This window comes from Primulina eburnea, chromosome 1 (genome assembly GCF_022965805.1).
Source record: "Primulina eburnea isolate SZY01 chromosome 1, ASM2296580v1, whole genome shotgun sequence".
NCBI lineage: Eukaryota > Viridiplantae > Streptophyta > Magnoliopsida > Lamiales > Gesneriaceae > Primulina > Primulina eburnea.
In genome coordinates, this window is record NC_133101.1 from 11,816,032 (window position 1) to 11,839,338 (window position 23,307).

At 32.9% G+C, this 23,307-nt stretch overlaps 1 protein-coding gene across 2 annotated transcripts; it reads right to left on the reverse strand.

Moving 5' to 3' along the window:
- Nucleotides 1-15,202: 15,202 nt before the first annotated feature.
- On the reverse strand, nt 15,203-19,398 carry LOC140827775 (diaminopimelate decarboxylase 1, chloroplastic-like). Of its 2 annotated transcripts, XM_073190611.1 has the most exons (9): nt 18,851-19,398; nt 17,931-18,105; nt 17,512-17,661; nt 17,219-17,380; nt 16,773-16,958; nt 16,175-16,297; nt 16,004-16,093; nt 15,772-15,889; nt 15,203-15,658 (listed from the first exon to the last, which is right to left on the reverse strand). In XM_073190611.1, the coding sequence occupies exons 1-8, from the start codon at nt 19,342-19,344 to the stop codon at nt 15,809-15,811; spliced, it is 1,461 nt and encodes a 486-aa protein (XP_073046712.1). In that variant the 5' UTR covers nt 19,345-19,398; the 3' UTR covers nt 15,203-15,658; nt 15,772-15,808. The 2 variants fall into 2 exon arrangements, with proteins under 2 accessions (XP_073046712.1, XP_073046703.1); XM_073190602.1 differs by having other exon boundaries at nt 15,203-15,889.
- Nucleotides 19,399-23,307: the final 3,909 nt, after the last annotated feature.

The following is a 23,307-nucleotide window of genomic DNA, read 5'->3' on the forward strand; positions in this document are numbered from 1 at the left end:
ATAAATGATTTCTCGGTTTCTTCCATTCTCAGATTCTCGAATTTTGACGTAATCATTCTCAACTTTGTTCTCCTCACACTTTCAGAACCTTCACAATGCTTCTGAAGGATTTCCCAAGCATCCTTGGGCGATACACAGTTTTTAATTAAATTGAACAAATTCAAGTCGACTGAAGAGAAGATTACATTCAATGCTTTTGAGTTGTAATTCGAAACCTGTATTTCATCGGCAATCCAATCACTTTCCGGTTTTATCATGCTATTACCATCTTCGTCTATCCTCTTCAGTGGAGTCCAACCACTGATAACACGCTGTCATGCCCTTTCATCTGTGAACTTTATATAAAATCTGATTTTGACTTTCCATAGGTTGTAGTTAGAACCGTGTAACACTGGTGGATGCAGTGTTGCATTTGCAAGTGACGTATCCATTATAATAAGCAAATATGTTAAAAAAAATCGTCATGATCAACACTTAGTATATCAAAAGTAGGCTCTCATACAACTTGTAGGGTATGGATGTATCTTGTTTAACAGCAAAATAAGTAAGATCGTATGAGACCAAGTAAAATCATATATAATTGGTAATTGTGTTTATCAGAATTAAGGTTGTGTGAAATGTTACAACATTTCGCACAACATGCAGCGGAATATAAAATTTTATAACACAAATTGACGCTAATTAAGTAGATGTAACGGAATAAATTTTGCACAAGTACAAGTATAAATATTTGTGCGGTGCCTCAGGGTAAAAATAATCATTAGAAAATGAACGAGTTTACACAAAAACTAACACTAGTGATTTTAATGAAAATAAATTTTCTCAACACGTTGAGAAAATAAAACGCTTTCTAAAAACAACCAACAACACCAAAACACAATTAAGAAATAAAAAATGTGATGCCAAAAACTAGAGCAACAAAAACAAATCTTCAGCCAACCCCTTCACATATGTTGTCTGCATATGTCTCCAAAAATCACGGCAACACGTGAAACATCACTCTTCGAAACAGCAAAGTGCACACGTTATTCAGCCACAAAAACTTTCAAGTGAAGAGTGAAAGACAAAACAATCTCGAGAGCACTAGAAATAAAGCACCTAAAGGAACGACCGCACTCTTTCCTTTGCTTCTTTTATTTATAGTTGTCTCATCATCTATGATTCATCTTCAAAGAAATCTACAAGATATGGAAATCAAGAATTCTATCAGAAACAATCTCTTTTTAAATCAATAATATCATATCTTAAAAATCATTATCATAAATATCATATCTAGAAAGGCAAAATCATTAATTCAATATTTCATGAAATCTTATTTATAAAGAAGTTAAATTTAAAAATTATTTCAAGGGATGATTTATATCTTGTAATCCAAGATAATTTTTCCTTTCAATCTATTTCTTGATTTTTTTAAGAACGTGTAGTGGAGTTGGGATATTTTAGACAAATAATTAAATTGGTCTTGTAAATGACTACCAATTATTCTTAAACACAGAATCAATTTTAAAAAGTAAAGTATCAAGAATATTGGGCATTAATCTTTGCCTTTACACATATTATAATGAATAAATAAATAATAAGAATAATGGTCTAATTAATTAATTAATTAAGACAATGGAGCTTGAGTTTGATTTGTGCATGCTTTATCTCTGCTTTTAATCGGCTTTTAAGAAGCTTAAAAAAGTGTTTTAATATCTCTAACAAATGCCCACACTTTGCGTAACTGATTGTTGGGATCCTTATTTTGGATAGTCACTCTAATCACTGGCAAATCTAAAAAAGTCATCAAAGTTTAGGTAAAGAACAATTTTTGTTTTCTTTCTCAATATTTTTTTTTTTTTTTGTGTGTGCTTACGATTGTGATGAAAAAGAATATGAATTTCATTTCATCACTAATACTTGGTATTCGATTATTCCATCGAGCATTTCTATCCATGAGATTAAGATATATTATTTATTTATGTTTGGGGGAAAAGAATATTATTTATGTAGTATAATAACTTAAATGGTATAATTAGGTGGCAAAAACTTGTTTGAGACGGTTTCACGGGTCGTATTTTGTGAGACGGATCTCTTATTTGAGTTATCCATGAAAAATTATTATTTTTTATGCTAAGAATATTAATTTTGTTGTTAATATCGGTAAGGTTGACTCATCTCACAGATTAAGATTCGTGAGAACATCTCACAAGAGACCTACTTTAATTAGGTAGAATCCATAATTATTCTTCAAAATCCCATTTCCAATAATTGCACATTATTTTTGATAATCGAATAAGTGATCTAATTTGATATCTCATTTCTTGTTAATCTTAGTTTGAATGAAATTTATTTCAAGAGTAATTACTTTTAAAAAATACTAATGATACAAATTTAATTTACTTGTGTCTCAATCACTATAATTATATTTGTCACTTTTGAAAATTATTTAATTATAATTCACAAAAACTCACGTGAGACGGTCTCACGATTTAATATGAGATAGATTTTTGAGTCGATCTGATTAATGAGAAATATTTTTTATTAGAAGTAAAAGTTTTACTTCTAATTGTCGATCCGTAGGTGAACTCACTTTACAAATTTATGTGACTTGGAGAAGCAATGCTTTTGGAAAGGCATGTCTCCCACTTGAGATTCCATTAGTTGAAGAAATGTAGACAAAGTGGCCAATGGAGCCCAGAGCATTGGCTCGTTTAGGGTTAAAAGCCGCCTCCACGAAGCCCAATTATTGCTAATTGGGCTATACAGTGGGCCCGCGACTTTAATTATCAACGGTTGGATTCATTCAAAGTTTGGGGTGTTTTTGTAGTTAGATTTGATTTAAGGTAGTGCAATGCAATTAATTTATTTTAAAACTTCAATATAAATAAATATATACACACACATATTATTAAGTGTGAGACCATTAGAGTAACTATTTTAGAGTACACCAAAATATTTAATTTCATAATTACCCTTTATACCATACTAAAAACCTCCTCAAGTCACTTCATATTTTACGTAGGAAAAAATATAAACAAACTTCCCTATTAAATGGAACAACTCTTTTAAAAAATAATTTTGTGTTAACAGTTTAGCATCATTTGATCAAAATAAAAATAATTATAACACATGCAATACGTGTGCATCTTTTATTAGTCTATATTATTTATCGAGTGTCTATACGAAATTTATCCCTTTTTAAAAAAAATGTTTTTTTTCATAAAAGAGTAATGTTATTTAAGCTTCAATTTGGTTATTTATATGTACACACTCGATCTGTTTTATAAATAAAATTATTCTTATTTTTTCTTATATAAAATGGAATATAAATAAGTTCAAAATTTATTCGATATTATCCTTGAGTATTGCACTACGGTTATAAATGAGCCACGCATATACTTTCTGGTGGACACTAGATATGAAATTACATGTGTGCCCTTATAGTCATCGGATCAATTTTTGGAGTGTACGGTTGAACTAATCGGAGTTTGTATAATAACCTTAGTCACCAAAAAATTAATCCTTGAATATGTTATATGAAGGATCGAGTGTGCTAGTGCCTTCGAAGACATTTCGAACACTATATTTTCCAATGAGCTACAATAGCTCGTATTCTAAGAATATTAAAACCGATGAATTAAATCGACTTTGGTTAAAACCAAACGGAAGAAACTCGAAGTAATCTTTCGTGAAGAAAACTGTTATATTAGAAAACATTTTCTTATGTAAACTGAATAACCGAAAAAGGGTAGATTAGTTTTTGCTTTCTTCAGTTCAGTTATGATGACAACTGAACTGACGAATACTCCAACTAATCCAAACAGTTTGAAAACAGTAGTTAATCAGTTAAATACACAAGATATGTTTATGGATGTTCAGAGAATTCAACTGCTCCTACGTCACCCCTTCTACCGTCTCGGATAGGATCCACTAGATGAATTTGATTTATACAACTCTTTGTATAAACTCACTCAGCTAGGACTTACACTACTGCCTAAACTGAACTTCTAGCTACGACTGAAGGCAGCACCTTCCAGCCAACACTTCTTTAACGTCTATGTGTCAAATGCTACAAACACAAGTTTAACATCTCTGTGCAAGACTGTGTATGAGTAGTTGAGAGAATTTGTGTGTGAAAACTGAATAAGGATGTTCTCACACTTAGGGATAAAAGCTTCTAAACTAAGAAGATAACACGTTAAAGTGTCCATCTGGGTTGATTGCTTCTAAAAGCAGATGTGCAATGTGCATGCCATTTCTTTTCCCTCTTGAAGAAGCTTTTGTTTTGTATCTCGTTGTATTTCTTCAGCTTCTTCTTGTTGTATGTGTGTATGTGTCTTTTGAGTCTTCACGGATCTTCTCTTTATATAGGTGGGAAAACTGAACGTACAGTGAGACTCATTTATTGTATCCGTTGCATTTTGAATCTACTTCTTGGACTTTGTGTCTCGACTTTTCGACTGTCCTTTTGAAGTGTTTTGTCTTTAATGCTCTGATGCAACGTCCATTATTATCCTTTGATTGGACACGGTTTGGTACCTTCACGCACAACTGAATTCCTTTGAAATAGTTTGTCTTTATCTACAACTGAAAGATTCTGACTGATGCTTCGAACTGGTCAGCTGAACTGATCTTCAGTTAAGCTGGTGAAATCAGTTGACTCGTCAGTTGAACTGATTTCACTCTCGTTCAATTGAACTGATCAGCTAGGTTTCTTCATCAGGTGAACACTCCTTCAGTTGGCCAGGCTTCTGAGGTTTTCCTGCTGAACCACCTATGAACTGGACAATCAGCTGGACTGCTCAAATGACATAACAGTTAGACTGATTCAGTTTGAGCGATCAGTTAGGTCTTCAACTTGCGATGTAAACAGCTTCGTGAATGATCCAAGCTTCTGCATACTAAGGTAAATTATCAGTAATACAAATTAACAAGTTTTGTTATCATCAAAATCAAGATTGCAAACTTGAAAATTCCAACATTATATGTAGGGCTTTTTTAAAAAATAATATTATTTAAAAAACAATTAATTAAAATATTGTAAAATGGAGATGGTTGTAAAATATTGCAATCCGTAAGTTTATTTCCCTGATTTTATTTTTTAAAAAAAAAAAACAAATCCGTGACAGACTCTCAAAGATTCACGCAGTCACGGGTTCTAGGAATCCGTGACTTCATCCTTTAAATTCCGCGCAATTCTTCGAGTTCTTTACGCAATTCCTCTTATCCTTTGCATTGCATAGGCCTCGACTTCTTTACATTGCCTCGTTTTTTTTCTCCACAAAATACTTAAAGATTGTTAAAGCAATTCTTGTTTTCGGTTGTGTTCTGACTACACTGCATTATTTTATCGAGCATCATTAATTCTGAAATATTTGACAGGTAATAATTCTATTTTTTTATAATTAAATTAATTTTGTTTTATAATTTTATTTTTTAATAAAATGTTAAACATTGTTAGGTGATTACACTTTGTTGATTTTGTCATTTCGTGCAAGGGACTCTTAAAAGGTAATGTTATTATTTTTGTTGATAATATTGAAATTATTTTTTTATTTATTGTTGTTATTATTATGAGAGCAATAAAAATTTTATTTAGACAGTTCTAAATTGTACTAGATAAATTATCATTTTTTGAGAAATATTTATTAATAATTTATTTTTGTGTTTGCAATATGAGATAAACATCGTATAGTTTAAAATTTACATTTTCTTGTTTGAATGACTGTAATAATATTTTAATTTTGTCAAAACATTTTGGGTTAACCAATTGTATGGGTCAATCACCTGTGATTTTCATTAATACATGATTAGTAAACGAATTATTTATTATGTTGTGGTACGCCAAATTGTTAAATGTACTTGTTTAAATTTTCGTTATAACATTTTTATTGAAATGACTTATTCGTATATATTTTAATATATTTCGATGTAGTTATTTTTTTGGTTTGTAAATTGTTTAAAACAATTTTTTTTTTGATATTTTAAAAAATCTTACAAAATAAATAGCGTATTTACGTATTTGATGTATTTATTAAATTTAAAATAAATTAATCACATTTATTAATTCATCATCAGCATCCACATTTGATTATTTACAACAGATAAACAAAATAATTTTATTTAATATAAAATATGTAGTTATGTTTCGTTGATATAAAATATGAAATTTGTTATATCCTAATTTTTTTTTTGCAAGATGGCTGAAAATACGGATAATGTGTTGTATTTGTGGGATATACACATTTCAAATAATATCAACAATGAAAGCATGGATGTACTTATACCTCCATGTCGGCCCGAAAAATGTCTGTGGAGATTGTATAATGCTGGGATTCACCTCCGTGTTCGCCTATGTCTAGCACGCATGGGTTTCTATGGTGTAATTCAGTTTGGTCATATTAAAAATTATGATAATCATTTGCTTACAGCCATAGTTGAGAGATGGCGTCGCGAGACACACACATTTCACCTTACAGTTGGCGAGGCAACAATCACCCTACAGGAAGTTGCATTTATTTGGGGTTTGAATATTGATGGCATGTCCATTACTGGTGTAGATACCGCGTATGACAGACCTACGTTACAACAGCGATGCGCAAATTGGTTAGATTTTACGCCTACATCTTCTTAGATTAAAGGTGCACACCTTTATCTGACCGCTTTGATTGGACACTGCCTAAATAATATGATTTCTGATCACTACACTGAAGATGACGTGGTACAATATTCCTGTTGTGTGGCATTAATGATCATTGGTGATTGTATGTTTCCGGACTCGGAAGGTGCTGCTGTGAAACTTATGTATTTGCAGTTTCTCGAGGACATGGAAATGGTGAATATGTTTAGTTGGGGTTCTACTGTGTTGGCATATTTTGACAGAGAGCTGTGCAACACATCATTGATATTAAAGGTCGATCTTTGTGAGCATGTTCAGACACTGCAGGTATGTTTGAACTTTTATGGTCATTATATTTATTTCTACTTTATTTATCTTATGATGTGACAATTTATGTTGTATGGTTGCAGATTTGGGTATGGTCTAAAATTACTCTTCTTTGTCCTGATAGAGCGCAACAACTATCTATGTCAGCAGAGCAGGATGTAGATTTGCTTCAGGGTCTACAATTCCCACCATATGGCACACATTGGAGACGTGGATGATCTTGGACACACACAGCGCATCATTCGGTCTGTATCATGAGAGAGATGCTTGACAGAATGGTAGAAGGGCATATAGTCAAATTATTTAGTTCTTTACATTTTTTAATGTTCTTGAAGTATAATCTAAATGTTATATTATCAATTTGATAATCTTTTTTATTTTATTTGCTACAATTTCTATAGACCGTTTATGATATGAAGACACCTGAGGTTGCTAGGATTCTTGATGGAAATAGAATTCATCTATGTCAGTCGGCATGTGCATTGATCAATTTTCATATAATTGAGATGCATAAACCAGAGCGGTGTCTTCGACAATTTGGAATACGTCAGGGTATCCCTCCACCTGCTAATAACTTCAATAATTTTCATAAATTCACAGTGAGCTCAGGCCTATCAAGATTATAAAATTTTGTTCGTGATGCTGAAGGAAGACCAAATGAGTCTGGATTTTTGTTCGTAATATACTTCATTGAAAAATTGAGCAATTTCACGTAAATGTTGCTCTGGTGCATTGGGAAAGTTCTCTGTCATGGTAGCTCCAGACATCAGGACCTGCGAAGTGTGCCTTCATTTGCATTGTCAATGTGGTCATCATCTTCTCCGTCAATTGATGTAACATACAAATCATCATTGCTATAACATTATGAGAACTGTCCCCAAATAAATCATCTTGCTCAGCCATCTGTTATGTAATTGGGAGGGGAATATTTGCAACCCTGGTAGAACTTTCGAAATGTCTAACATTTGTGGTATTTTCTTCATCATCCCATGAATTTAAATCCAATTGTTGTATTCTACTTGAACCCCATGCAATATCAACTCCTGACGGAACCGTGATATGATGATCCCAACTGCCTGGATTAAAATCCCATTGACATGTTCTATTCATCCCCCATGCATAGTCTTCTTCGGTGTGAGCCGTAATATGGTGATCCCAAGGACCAGTATCGATCCCAGAATATGTCTAAGTTGACTGTTCATTGACATCATATATAAAAGGTCCCACTTGATTTAAACCTACGGTTCTCAAACCTTGCGTTATTACCAGCATGACTGCATCAAAATCATAATCACTTACGTTCTGTAACACTTGCGATGAATCAACATACAAGTACATGCAATCCAGTGCGGGAAAATCAAACATAAATTGTAGACTATCATCATCTGTGATATAGACATGCTCTTCAATGTAACGAGACAACGAACTATAAGAATATTTCGTTGACAATTTGATGCAGAATTTTGATGGGTCGATCTCCAGCATGCGATGCACATAGTTCACCAATTGAGAAAATGTAATAGACCGTGGTATTTTCATGGGCCTGTTCGCAGGGATACTATATCCAACCCTACCATCTTCAATAATCACATAGCCACTTACGTAAAGTAAGGCCCTCATAGTATCCATGTCTGGAGCGAAAACTAATATATAATGTCATACAATCATACAAAAAAAATTTAATTATGAGTTTATTAAACATATATTAAAATATACTTATATTGGCTTAAATTTCAAGAATCACTTAAATAATTAACATTAATAATATTTTATTAAAATAAATATTTTCAAATCAATTTAATTACAAAATAAATTTATTCAAACATATGTTTGTATTTATAATAAAAAAATATGTTATATTTATAATAAAAAAATATGTTACGAAAACTTATTTTACGGTATAAAGTAATATTTTTCAAAATTGTAACCACATAATTTAATTTGACAATAAAAATTAAATAATTTACTTTTATTAAACTTTTAAGTAAGTTATTTCAAAATATATAGTTGGATACAAATATGTTATTTCGAATTATTAATTTTTTATATTACTTTGCATTAACATTAACATATTTATAATATTATATAAATTATATTAAAGTGACCGAAGTTATAGAGTAACTAAACACTATTTCATAGTATAAATTCTTAAAAAAAATTTAACATACGTAACAAAATATTTTATAATTCCATTAGTATTAAGTATAATAATAGACAAAAACTTGTGTGAGACGCTCTCACGGGTCGTATTTTGTAATACGGATTTTTATTTGGATAATCCATGAAAAGTATTACTTTTTATGCTAAGAGTATTATTTTTTATTGTGAATATGGGCAGGGTTGACCCGTCTCACAGATTGAGATCCGTGAGACGGTCTCACATGAGACCTACTCATAATAATATTAACTTATTCTTATATTAAACTAAATTAATTATATTAAAAATACTAACCTTTAAATATTTTCAAAAATCAAAAAATTATATTTATTATTTTTTTAATATTCCTACTATATTTTTATATCTTGATTAATATTAAAAATATACTATTTAACTAAATTATACTATAATGTTAATGAACAAAATTATAATTACATTAATACAAATAAATATTTAAAAAATTACTTAAATTACCTTATCAAACGTAGTTATACGGAACTTATAATAATATCAACGAACGATGTTAATATCTGAAATAAATTACAAGCATTATCAAAAATATTACACAAAAGAAAATATTACTTCTTAATATATACTTATAATATTATCAACGAAATTAAACAATACTTCTTAACACATCTTCAAATGAAATGAATGACAAAATCAACAAATAATATAAATACAAGGTCGAAGGAGAAAAGAAGGACGCAAATGAATCGGAGGAAGGAAATAATATGCGAGAATGAATCGAAAGAAGGAGCAATTTAAAGAAGCCGAGGTCGATGCAATGCAAAGAATAAGAGGAATTGCGTAAAGAAGTCGAGGAATTGCGCGGAATTTAAAGGAAGCAGTGAAAAATTCCTAGAGCCCGTGACTGCGGAGTCTGTCACATATTCTAATCCGTAACACACCTTGTTTTTAATTTTTTTTTAAAAAAAAAATTAGAATCCGGGAAAGAAACTTACGGATTGCAATTTTTTTTACAACCATCTCCATTTTACAATATTTTAATGAATTGTTTTTAAAATAATATTATTTTTTTAAAAAAAGCCCTTATATGTGCCATTTTTTGCTACATTAGGTATGAGGGTTAAGGTTAGATAAAGAAATTGTTTTGAGTCTAAGCCCGTCTTTAGTTTATTTTTTATTGAACTCATTTATATCATGCACATAAAAAAGACTAAGTTGTACTAAATAGGGATGAGAAAAAATACCGAACTTTAGGTATAGCGAGATTACCGTAACGAAAAATATCGAAATTTTGGTATATCAAAGATTTTTGTACTGTACGGTAACGTTATAAAATTTGAAAATTTGGATATATATCATAATACCAAAATAATATATAAAATTCTAAAACATATAATATTTTTAAACAATTGGTGAACTATAAAAATATACGGTTTTTCAGGTATAAAACAATCTATATTAGACATCGTACCGAAATCTTGGTATACTGTATAATTTAATATAATCAGTGTGCTAGTTATATATACCAAAAATTTATGTATGATATCAATATAAAATTTTCTTATACTATAATTTTTAGTACATTATAAAATTTTCATACGATACGATGTATCATCCATAGTACTAAAGGTGGACAATTAAACCCACCTACAACCTAAGGACTAAAATTCTTATTTTAAACATCCATCGTATTCCCAAAACGCATTTTGCTTTGGCTTGACAATAAAAAATAATATATTTTTATATTTTTAATAGCCACTTCATTGGTTTGATAATGATAAACAGATTACTAGGAAGTTTTCTTTTGAGTTTTGGTCATATTATATTTTTACATTAGAACTTGAAGGAGATTTTATTACTTTTTATGTTTTAAAAAAAATCCACATATATTTTGGGCATAAAGAAAATGAAACCAAATTAAAAAAAAAAAGGTGCGAGTCACTATCGCATATATACGCTTACACTCAAACGTCGGTGTCATATCAACATTATTTTAAAAAATAACTAATTTTTTTTTCAATAAAACAAACATATATAGCGAACTAAATATATAAGATCAAATTGTAATTTTCTCATTATATAAGTTCATGAATTTTTTTTGTAATGTATGGATTATGGATTTTACAATCTAAATAATGGTTATATAATAATAAATTTCAATAAAAATTATCTCCAAGGATTTTGACAAAAACTTGTGTGAGACGGTCTCACAGGTCGTATTTTGTGAGATGGGTCTCTTATTTGGGTCATCCATGAAAAACTATTATTTTTTCTGCTAAGAATATTACTTTTTATTGTGAATATCGGTAGAATATCGGTAGGATTGACCCGTCTCACATATAAAGATTCGTGAGACTGTCTCACAAAAGACCAACTCCATGATTTTTCAACCAAGTACAACTGATAAAAGTAAGTGGAAAAAAGATAATGCTAAACGTACAACTAAAATATCGTACCATGATATTTACAACAATCATAATATTTTGTTATTATTTCGTGAGATTTTGTATTGAATTTATCATAAGATTTTGATAAATAGATTTTTTGTGTTGAAATTACACTGAAGCGATGCCGACCACAATGATAATATAGTACCCAATTATTGCGAAATAAAATAACCAATAAGAACACAAAGATTTACGTGGTTTACCCAATATAGGCTACGTCCACGGAGCTACTGCAACTTTTATAACTGGAAGAAATATTACAACAAGTGTATACACCAATACACTAAATATCTTATATTCTCAACCCGAATATACGAGAAAATAATTTCTCTAACTCACGCAAATAAATTTACGCACTCAAGAAGAAGTAAAAATTATTGTATAAATTTGGTCGTAGACATGGTATTATTCGTGAAAGAAAAAGCAGAAAGAAGCTAGTATGTTTATGGAGTCTATAAATACCATACTCTCTCCAAACAATTGTCGCTCCAAGAGTTCGAGGGTTCCGGCCAAAATCTTCTTCTCTTTCGAGTGAAATCCCAAGAAAAATTTTGAAAATAAATAAGAGAAATTAAACCCTCAAGTTGTTGGATCCAAAATGGACATGCTCGAGTTTCACGACGTAAGAATTGAGAAAGCGAACGCGATCTCGAGGTATCGAAAACTCGAGAGGATCGGCACTTCGTTTAGATTTGTGGAGCTGTGTTTTTTCTTGATCATCGTCTCCAAGTTTTCCAACCAGTTCCCATTTTCTCTCAAATCGTCTGGCGATTATTTCAGGGGGATCTCAGTCACCTTGATCAGCCCCCCGTTTGTTTTCGTGGTGGGAAATGTTATTATACTCGTGCTGTTCTTGAAATCCGGGGACTTCTCAACAAAAAATGTCGAAAAATCCGCAGATCTTTACGAGGAGTATGTGGAAAAATGTCGAAGGAATAAAGAAAAATGCGTTGCAGAAGAGAAGATAGCTGCATCAGATCATGTTTATAAATATGATGTTTGTTCTGATGAAAGGAAGATACACCGGAATTGTTCTGACCAGAATCTCGGGAAAGCTGTGGGGCATGGCCAGCAGCTGAGGCGGAACATGTCTTGCAAGGCAGAGGATGATACGAGCGGTGAAGAGTTCCGAAGAACGGTGGAGGCCTTTATAGCAAGGCAGCATAGGTCTTTGAGGGAAGAGGAAGATGAAAGTTCTTAATGTGATCCTCTTTCCTGATGTATTGTGTAAATAGGTGTATATCTTTTTATCATAATTAATGATGTTATACCGAGACTTTCTCTCAACGGTGGTTTTGCTGTATGAACCGATGCTCTGTTGAGGTCTTACCTAAGTTCTTTATGGTTTTGGCGAGCATATGAATTTCTTCTGGTGTGCAGGATATGAATTTTCAGTGGCAGAAACCTCCTTCTACTTACTTAGAGTTTCATGTGGATGCGACCATTTTTAAGGAGTCTAGGGTTGATCGCTTTGGAGCAATTATTTGCGAGTCTTGTGGCCAGTTTATGGTGTGTAGAATGTGCAATAGAAGTGGACTGCTTGACATTCGAGAGGCTGAAGTATTAGCATTGCTTGATGCTTTTGTCATGGACTGATACTCTTGAACTTGAGGAGGTGATCTTTGAAACTGATTCTAAACCGGTGGCGAACTCCATCGACTCGAATGTTATGGACCTTGCATAATTTGGAACAATAGTATCAAGTTGTCGGAAGTATTATTTACTATCCATTGTTCGGAAGATTACAATGCTCTTCGATGGAATGGAAAAAAAATCAAATTTTCACAATCCAAGTACTTAAACAATAGTGATATTTGTTTGTTGTCTTTTGAAAGCCAAGTCACGGCCCTCTTCACTCTTTTTAATGAATAATGATCATCATATTTCATGTAGGAAGATTAGGGAGGGGTTATTAGACAATAACCACTCCCTCCAATAAATTCAAATTACAAATTTGAATTGTTAATTTGGCTCTGGTCGAGTCGAGTCGGGTTAGTACTCATGGGCGACCCATTACCATTAACCCATATATCTAAATTCTTACACCCCCAAATCTTCCTTTCAAGTTTGCTTTGCCAGGCGACGAGCATGGTTGCTCATACCTTGGCTCGAGAAGCCTGTGCTCATGCTCGTCCTACTATTTTGTATGATTCTCCTGTTTTTCTAAAATGTACCTAATGGTGATTGTACTGATTCTTTTGCTTTTATTTAAACCAAATTTATTTTTGCTTTTTTTTATTTAAAAAAAAAACGAGCAAAGTAACAATTTTTATCGAGAGTTAAAATTATAATGTTAGAAAATATATTTTTTCATGTAAGGTCGACCATCACATTCCCATATACTCTGCCGAATCGTTCATTAATCGTAAAAAGTCGAAGATCTAGTTATTGGAACCAACAATTGCTCATATAAAAATGATCAAAACATAACATTTGGGTTGAAAATCTGGACCAGCATTTGCTCGTATAAATATGATCAAAACATCAAATAAAATATAAGTTGTTTAACGATTTAAAAGATGTAGTTATCAGGATAAGCTCAATGACAATAGTTCGTGAAGGAAAATAATATTTTACGAATTTAATTGATATATTTCTTGATTTAAATTATTTTTCTAACTAACAATATCTTTTCCTTGTTGATTTAATTGAGTATAATATTTAATATGGATTTTGCCTTTCTAAGATAATGAGATAATTAAGCAAATATATTTTAGATATGCTATTTATGATTATGATTTAATGAGATATGATATTAATGTTTAAAAAGAGTTTATTTCTAATAAAACTCTTATTTGTCTTGTTTAATAGGTTTCCTTGTTCATATAAATTATATGAGAGAGAATATCTATAGATAGAGAAACAAGGACATTGAGTTCGGTGGCTTCCCCCTTGCCATCATATACACACACGCACTTTGCACGTCAAAGATTTCAGAGAAAAACATCTTCCAAGAGACGTGTTGATTTGAAGAGTGTCATTGCCTGTGTTGTCTTGAATGTTGGAAACATCTACAGACAACATTCGTAACGAAGTTGGCTGAAGATCGTTTTGTTATTCCATGCTCTTAGCTTCGCGTTTTGATTTCTTAATTACGTTTTATTATTGTTGGTTGTTTTTAGAAAACTTTATTTTCTCAAAGTGTCGAGGAAATTAATTTTTGTCATAATCACTAGTGATAGGTTTTTGTGTAAACGTTTTGGTTTTTTAGTGATTAATTTTTGTCCTGAGGCACCGTACAAGTTAAATACTTGTGCATATTCAATCTTGTCCATCGCATTTATTTCAAGTAAATTTGTGTTACAAACTTTTAATTTTCCACTGTATGTTGTCCGAGATGTTGTAACATCTGACACAACGCTTAATTCTGATTAAACACAAATTTGCATCTTATATTGATTTGATTATATTAAGTATATTTTATTATCTGTCGAACAATATATTTCTTACAGTTCGATTCCATATTTATCGAACATACTGGTGAAAAACCAAAATATAAATGATATGGATTGTGACCCATGATAATCTTAATATTTCTTAAAAATAAATTCCCACTAGTTTCCTGAAGTATACTTTTATCCTATGAAAAAAGTGGATAAATCAGCAAACTACTAATGCAAGGAATTGAGACCAAGATTGGTCATTTATGAAGGGTTTCTAATACCCACACAAACAAGATAAATTCAAGAAAACAGGATGGATACATTATAGGAATACGATTCCAAATCTTGTTGTACAAGCATGTCTTTTTGATTTGGTGTTTACAGTCTGGATTTTGGAACTTCAGACTGTCAAAGGAGAAATTTATCCGAACTAGATGCTCGCTTTGCCAACCCCCGATTCAGAGTCTTTGCTACGACGAAGAAGAAATACTGTTAGAGCTACGCCCTCTGGGGCAAGTCATACATGTGAGCAATTTAGTTGTTCTGCGGTGCTCCACCCACGTCAACATCCCGAAACAGTCTCGCCCAGTCCCGGTGCGATCAGCTAGGATCATAATTCACTTATATTGAACTTCGCAAGTGGAAGTGATAATTGAAAATCGAGATTCCATATTCTTTTTTCCCAGAATTTTTTCTTCTTGTCTTCATCTGAATTGAAAGTCTAATCATGGGGAGCTGAAGCTTCAAGTAAATAACACTGGATTTCTCTCCACTGGAGAGAATCAACTTTAGTAAAACGTGTTCCAAAAAGCTATTCAGACGACAGAAAAATTAAAAATACAGTGTCAAGAGCCAAGAAATCAATCAGGATCCAAGATTGTTTACCACTTGAATGCTGTGAAAAATGATAACAGAAGCACGCTTAAAGGCCATCGAAAAATCTTAAATGGTCTTCAAACGTCTCTCCGTGCCGGATCTTGGATACTGATCCATCATCTTCAACCTAGTAAATGAATAGGGTTTCAGCATGTAACAGTGAAAATATTTTTAGTAGATTCCACGGTGACCAGGTGTGTGATGAGATGAATGTAAGAAAGTGTGACACTGGCTTACGAACCCAGTATTCAGGTGGACGCATCTTGAGATTGTATGTCGAAGCCATGCTCATGCAGTAAGCACCAGCATCATGCACGACCAATCCAGTTCCCTAAAAGCAAAGGAATGGTAGTACAGTGAGATGCAGAAGATATAGGCATGATTTATCGCACGAGAAGGGCTAACTAGTTACACTATCAGGCGTTGGTAATTCCCTATCCTTCCCCAAGAAATCTGCAGACTCGCAAACAGGACCAACCACATCAAAAGTAGAAACCTCGGCACTTGGAGATGGAGGGGACACCAGTTCTATGTGCTGCAACAAAAAATAAAGTAAAAAACAACAGTCTAATAAAATTTTGTTGGGCATGTCGTGCTGCTAATTCAAAACAACGATAAAAAACATGAAGCTTAGATTGTAGCATGGTCTAAAAGATTTGACTTGCAATAACGCCAACCAGCTATTGCTTTTAGAACATCAACAAGTGCTTGATTCTATAAGTTTTATTGTTTCAAGTTATGGAGTACGGATTTATCGCCACATCCAGATGGGCAGAAGAAAAAAGTGGATGGGAAAAATTATTTGATTAAACCCAAAAACCATAGCCCAATAAAAAGATGCGAGGGGACAAAAAACACTAGACTTCGTGAAACTCTATCAACGATAATGAAGGAAAGAAGAAAAAGTTAGACAATTAATGTTGGCGTAAATAGAATTTATTTCATGAAAATAATATAGGATATGGAGTAATGTATAGGCATCGAGTGATTGGCAAAGAGAAAAAACTCACCTGGTAAGCTCCATACAAACTTGGGCGGATAAGTTCTGCCATGCTACCATCAATCACTATAAATTTTTTGGTCCCGTTGGTTTTTACACCGGTAACACGGTTGATTAAGCAGCAAGTGTTGGCAATAAGTGATCTTCCAGGTTCAATAATGAGATTGAGGTTTCGTGAAAGAACCAACTCTCGGACCTATAAAAAATATCCGACAAGTGTTCATGCACTGGATCGTCACCAACATTCAGCAATAGGTGATGATACGGAATATTAAATTGGAATTGAAATGAAAATTTGGCTGCATTGATATCATTCTCTATAAATTGTGTGAAAATGGGGAAGGAGATTCCATGAGTGTTTATGTATTGGGATGAATAAATTATGTCATTTATATTAAAATGATAGAAGAGTTGTCTACATGTATTTGGATGGTAAAAAGCTGTTACTGAACTTACGGTATTGATAAGGTCTCGAGGAGTCGGAAGAACTGATCCAGTGTGATAATAATCAATCCCCAGACCGCCTCCAATATTTAAGTAGTTTATTTCCAAACCTTGAGAACGAATCTCGTCTATATAGTTCACCATCAAGACAGCAGCATCTCTAAAAATATCTACCTGAAAACTCAGACAAAATCTTGAAGTGAGAATGGAAATATTAACAGAGATTTGAGAGCTATCAAGAAAATGGAAGAATAGGAATTCCACGACAAAGACTGTATAAACAAAAAGGTACAATACGAAAATACCTTTGTAATAGTAGACCCGAGATGACAGTGGGCCCCAACAAGCTTGAGTTCATTAGGGTGTGCCTTCACAGCATCTAAGAACCACCGTAGCTTCTCATTTCTAATGCCAAATTTGGAATTCTTATTTCCTGTGGCAACATAAGCATGGACCTAACAAATGCAAGCACTAGATGTTAACCGGCAAATCACAAAAATAAGAATTCGACACTTCGGCTGTCACAAAGATTCATAATAGCATTAATTGGAAAGCATATTTAACTAGCAATTAAGGGGGAAAACTTGAAATAGAAAGTGAACCACTAAGAGGCAGGTACGCACAAAATGACAAATTGGAAATATTCAAGGACAAAAAATTATTGACACACCTAGTTTCAAGCAATCAAACAACCCGGTTTGGTTCAGGAATCAGTTATTTGTACCTGAGGATCAACATCTGGATTGATACGTAAAAGCACATTAACTTTCTTTCCAGCAATTCTTGAAGCAGCCACGATATTTTCCAAATCAAATTCACTGTCAATGTTGACAAAAACATCTTCTTGGGCGGCCAAGACGAGGTCCTCCAAGATTTTCCCATTCCCATTAAAGACACACCTGAAATACATAATAATAAGACACTATTCACGAGCTTAACACGATTTTGAGCAAACATAGTATCAAGTGTAAGATAAATAAAAGTGCCACAATCATTCTGCATGTCCGTTGTACATTCCAAACTTATCTCTTTGTAGTTCTACTTTACCCGATGGAGTCAAATCCAGCCGAATGAAGTATCTACATACATACTAATGAAGCTAAAAACAACAAATGCATTATAATTTAAAAAAAAATTCATTTCCAAACAATCATTATAGGTTTAACTAACTGTGCGTGAAGCATTCAAACTAAGATTTCTTGAGCTTCATTTCATTACTGTGTCGTCTTTGAGCAATTGAAATAGCAAAAGAAAAGTATTAAGAATCCAGAGGCCGGGATTCAACTGGTCTACCAAAAAATTAGCTATACACGCACAGATAATAAAATTCGACACTCCGAATACAAATCGCATAAGCAAAATGACATTATACATACCCAAAACAACTTCAAAAGTTACATGGCACGAAAACATTCTCCATCCCTCTAAATGAAAATACAAGAAAACTTTTGAATTCAACTTGTGCAGCTAATAGAGGCAAATGAAATTCAAGTTTTGCACTTTGCGATACAATTTTACAAAATAAATGGAACCAAACACAATAACATGACAACCTCAGAGAAATTATACACAAACGAACAATTAAACAGAGAAAAGCCTATTATAGCTCAACAATAAACCAACAAAAACCGAAAAAGCAGTAACCTTGTAGGATCAAAACCAGCACGTAGCGCCAACCTCAGTTCGTTCCCACTAACCAAAACAGCCCCACATCCCAAACTTCGCAAATGCTCCAAAATCTTGAGATTGTTATTCGCCTTAATTGCATAACCGATAATAGAATCCAAACCCTCCAAAGCTTCTTTATACGCTTCCACATTCCGAGTAATCTGAGGCTTGCTGTACAAATAAAAGGGTCTTCTTTCCACAACTTCCATGATTTCCTCAACTTGAACTCCCTCACAACACAAGAACCCATCCTCGGATTTGGTGAAACAGTGCTGAAATTTCTGGGTTTTGTGTTCCGCCGGGGACAGAACTGCCTTTGGAGAACGGGCTTGTAGAGAACTCGCGGGCCCTAAAATGGGCTTGGGTCTGAACAGTATACTTGAGTTTGTGAAACCCGTGTTTGAATAGCGTGGCAGGGGTTTGGGATAGAGGGTTTTGGGGGTTTGGGAGAGGAGATTTGAAGCCGCCATTGTTGGAGCTGGAAGCAATCACCAAGGTCTCAGCGAAGACTAAAGAGTGGAAACAAAACGTTCTTTTTATATAATCAGTCTCTGTTATTATGGGCCTTGCTACTAACATGGCTCTTAATCCAAATTTTAATTGGCTTTTAGTCCAATTAGGATGATACTATTTTTCGAAAAAAAATATAGAGCGTAAATAACAAGTGTCAAATTACCGTAAGTGACTTGGAGAAAAATGCATTTGTCCTTTATTTTGTTATGATTAAGTCTCTATTAGTTATTTGTTGTGTTTTAGTACCTGATCAAAATCTAGCTTTCTTTTTACTACATATGTCATTCGATTTTACATTTTTATCCTTTTGTAATGAATAAAAAATTATAAGAATCTCTGTTATTGATGTTCATCTCCCCTTTCTGCTTTCTTTCTCGCTTCCCACTCCGCTTGTCTTCTGTGCGAGAACCATTTTTTCCTCCAATTTCCTACTCGCCATTATCTATGAAACCCTCTCCCGTTCTCCATCGACACATTTTACCGTTTTTCCGTAGGTCTATTTAACTGACTCTTCCCACAAACCCATCGCTGAAAATCGTGAACCTGCGCAACCAAGCGTATAAAATTCCCAGCAAAGCCGATTCCCAACCAGCGCAAACCACACGTCCCAGCATCCATTGTCATCCTGTTGCTGCAAACTTTGCAAAAACCAGAATTTCTGGGTCGAAGCAACTTCTGGGTGGAAGCAGCGTATGTGAGGAGGAGAAAATAGGCGATTAATTTTTGGATTTCCGTGGAACTACTACCCTATAAAACGAATCAAGGATACATATTTCAATTGTCGTTTATTTGTGATCATTTATGTAGGTGTAATTGTTTTTGTGCGTAAAAACATTTTATTTTCTTCCATCGCATTTTGGATACACAAATGTATTTATGACGTTGTATGTTCGTAATAGGATTCTCATTTGCGGAATGAGCCCTCGGCCCCATAAAAGACATCAGAAGTGAAATAGTTGAAGAGGGCACGGAGCAAAGTTTAGGGCTGCGATTTGCGGAAAGAATCTTGAATTTAGGGTAGAGAATTTCCTCAGACAAACAACATTTGAACAAATAAGGTTGAACAAAGTAATATGCTTGATTAAATCCAATTTAGGTTTTTTTTTTGTTAATAAATTTTGGTGCCTTATCGTGAAATTGAATTTTGTTGTTTTGACCGAATACAGACATTAATGTGCATTATCTTGGGAACAAGTTTTGTTTAGCAAAACGTGTTAGTTTAGATAATATGCTTGGAATGATAGTTATGTGAGATTAGTTGACTTGTAAAAATGAGATTGTTTTAGTTTATTTTGACGGAATGTTTTTTATTTGGTTTGACAGAATGAGATTGTTATTTTATATTAGTTTTCGCATGTAAGATCATTATCATGTTTCCACTTGATTTCTTTTGTGCACTAATTTTTGTTGGACTTGACTTACCTTTTCTCAAACAATTTTGAAAATAATTGTTGAATTATTACGATGATTTTGTAGAAAAATATTTTTGAAAGTATAGAAAAATTTGGATGATTTTGTTGAAATATGATGTGAATAAATAAATTTATGCTTCAATATTGTTTGAGCACAAAGGGAGATTTTGGTTTGGTTGTGATTTTATTTTATGTTATTCATTTATCCCCATTATTTCAGTTTTTATTTAAAGTAAGAAATTGTAGGCTTAATTTTTCTTTTGGATGTCCATTTCATTTGACGCCTAAATTGGCAGAATTTTTAATATTTTAGATATTTCACGATCGATTTATTGATGGAATTCGGTTCCGAGAGCGCAATATTTTCGTTTCTTGGAAGTTGCCGCTACGTCAGTGGTCTTTATTTGATTTCAATTCCTAATGGCGCTTCTCTGTTAGAGATATTCCAGAGTTTAGGACGAAAATGTGCTACTATTAATTCAGAATTAACGATATTGCAATACATGGCACCCCATGAGCAGATTGCAGAAACCCTGAATGGAGATGATGATGTCTGAAATATGATAAACCTTCACAGTTGTTTAAAATTAAATATAATCAAATTGATAGCAGTTCCAAAAGATGATCAGAGCCCGGTCAACATAAATGTTGCGAGGTAACTTCCTTATTTTTTTGTTTGCATTTTTTTTTATAGTTTGTTTGCAAATTTCAGAAATTGCAAAGTTGATAAATGAGTTATTGCTTGTTTTTTACTATTGTGCAGTACTTGAGAATTATTTGTTATATTTTATAGTTCAATTTAAATTACGTAAAAGAATATTGATGTGTTTCCTCATGTATTTTATTGATTAGTATTAAAATGGTTATGTTTGATTTTGATGATGAAGTTTGTTCTGACAGAGTTCACGAGCTTGACGTTGGCACTTTAACCAATTCTATTGATGCTTGGATTCATTGCATACGTGGTGTTGAGCAAAAATTTAAAGATGCAGCCGAATTCAGGATTTGTCTTAAAAATTATGTTATTGTCAGTAGAAGATCTTTTAGTTACATGAGAAATGAAAGTGGTAAGATCTTAGTTGTTTGCAGTAAAGAGAATTGTGAGTGGAAAATTTATGCCTCCAAACATAAAGCGGACAATTCATTCGGCATAAGAAAGTGCAACCTAAGCCATAGTTGTGGAGATGACAATTTGCGGAGTAGAGGTCACCCTAAAGCTGATTCATTCTGGGTAGCTAATGTTGTGAAGGAGAAGTTAAGGGGAGAGCCATCATATCGCCCATGTACAACGCTGAAGGACATTGAAAGAGATTATGGAGTAGAACTTGAGTATCATAAAGTTTGGGCGGGTAAAGAGATGTCAATGCATTATATTCATGGAACTGATAAGGGTTCGTATGATAAATTACGATGATATTGTCATGTTGTTAAAGAAACAAACTCGGGAGTTTTGTTGAATGTGAAATTGATTCGATGAAAAAAAAATTTAGACGGTTATTCATTTGTTTTCACGCATGTCTTGTTGGTTTTGTTAGTGGTTGTCAGCCATTGATATTTTTGGATGAAACTCACATTAAGAACAAGTACAAAGGATGTTTATTAGGCACTGTGACAAATGATGCGAATGATGAAATTTTTACATTTGCGTATGCAGTTGTTGATGCAGAAAACGATTCTAATTGGGAATGGTTTTGCTACAAGTTAAAACATGTCTTGGCATCCCAAAACATAATGATATTCCGTAGCTACATTTTTTTTCTCTGACCGACATCCTGGACTTAGTAAAGCTATTCAGTCTGTGTTCTCTGGTAGTCACCATTCTTATTGTTTAAGATATCTGGTCGATAACTTTATCAAAGCATAAAAATTATATTTTCATTTATAATATTCAGTAACAACAAATTTGGGTATCACTTAAAGAAAAAAAAGTACTGAAGCTTAAAAGGTAGTATTTTAGCAAAACATTACTGAAAAAAATTTGCAAGGAAATATTTGTAATGATAAGAAACCACAACAACTCATAACAAATATGAAACTATCAGTGAACAAAGCAGTTTAATGATTAAGACATAATCACTTCTTAACACATCTACAAATTGCAATTACAAACACATTAATTGTAGCCTTCCTCATTAGAAACCTCAAATACTACCTAATACTTGTAAATTGAACACATTCAGTGTTGGTTTATAAAAATTTTCATGCCATCAACGCACGATAAGTCTTATCATCACGTCAAAACAGCAAACAAAAAATGGCCACCATAATTGTAATGCTCCAAAAGGTCGATTAATTCAAGGAACAACACCAACTAACAAAAACCAACAATGTTATCCTCATCACTCATCATTCACCTCATGGAAAAATCATTTTAAACCTTTGAACAAGCCTCGTTCATCAGACAAAATCGCCAAAGCAATCTGAGCTCTATACCCTTCCATTGAATATTCCATTCTTTATTCCAAAATGTCGGGTTATCTGTAGAAAAACATTCATTCCATAGACAAA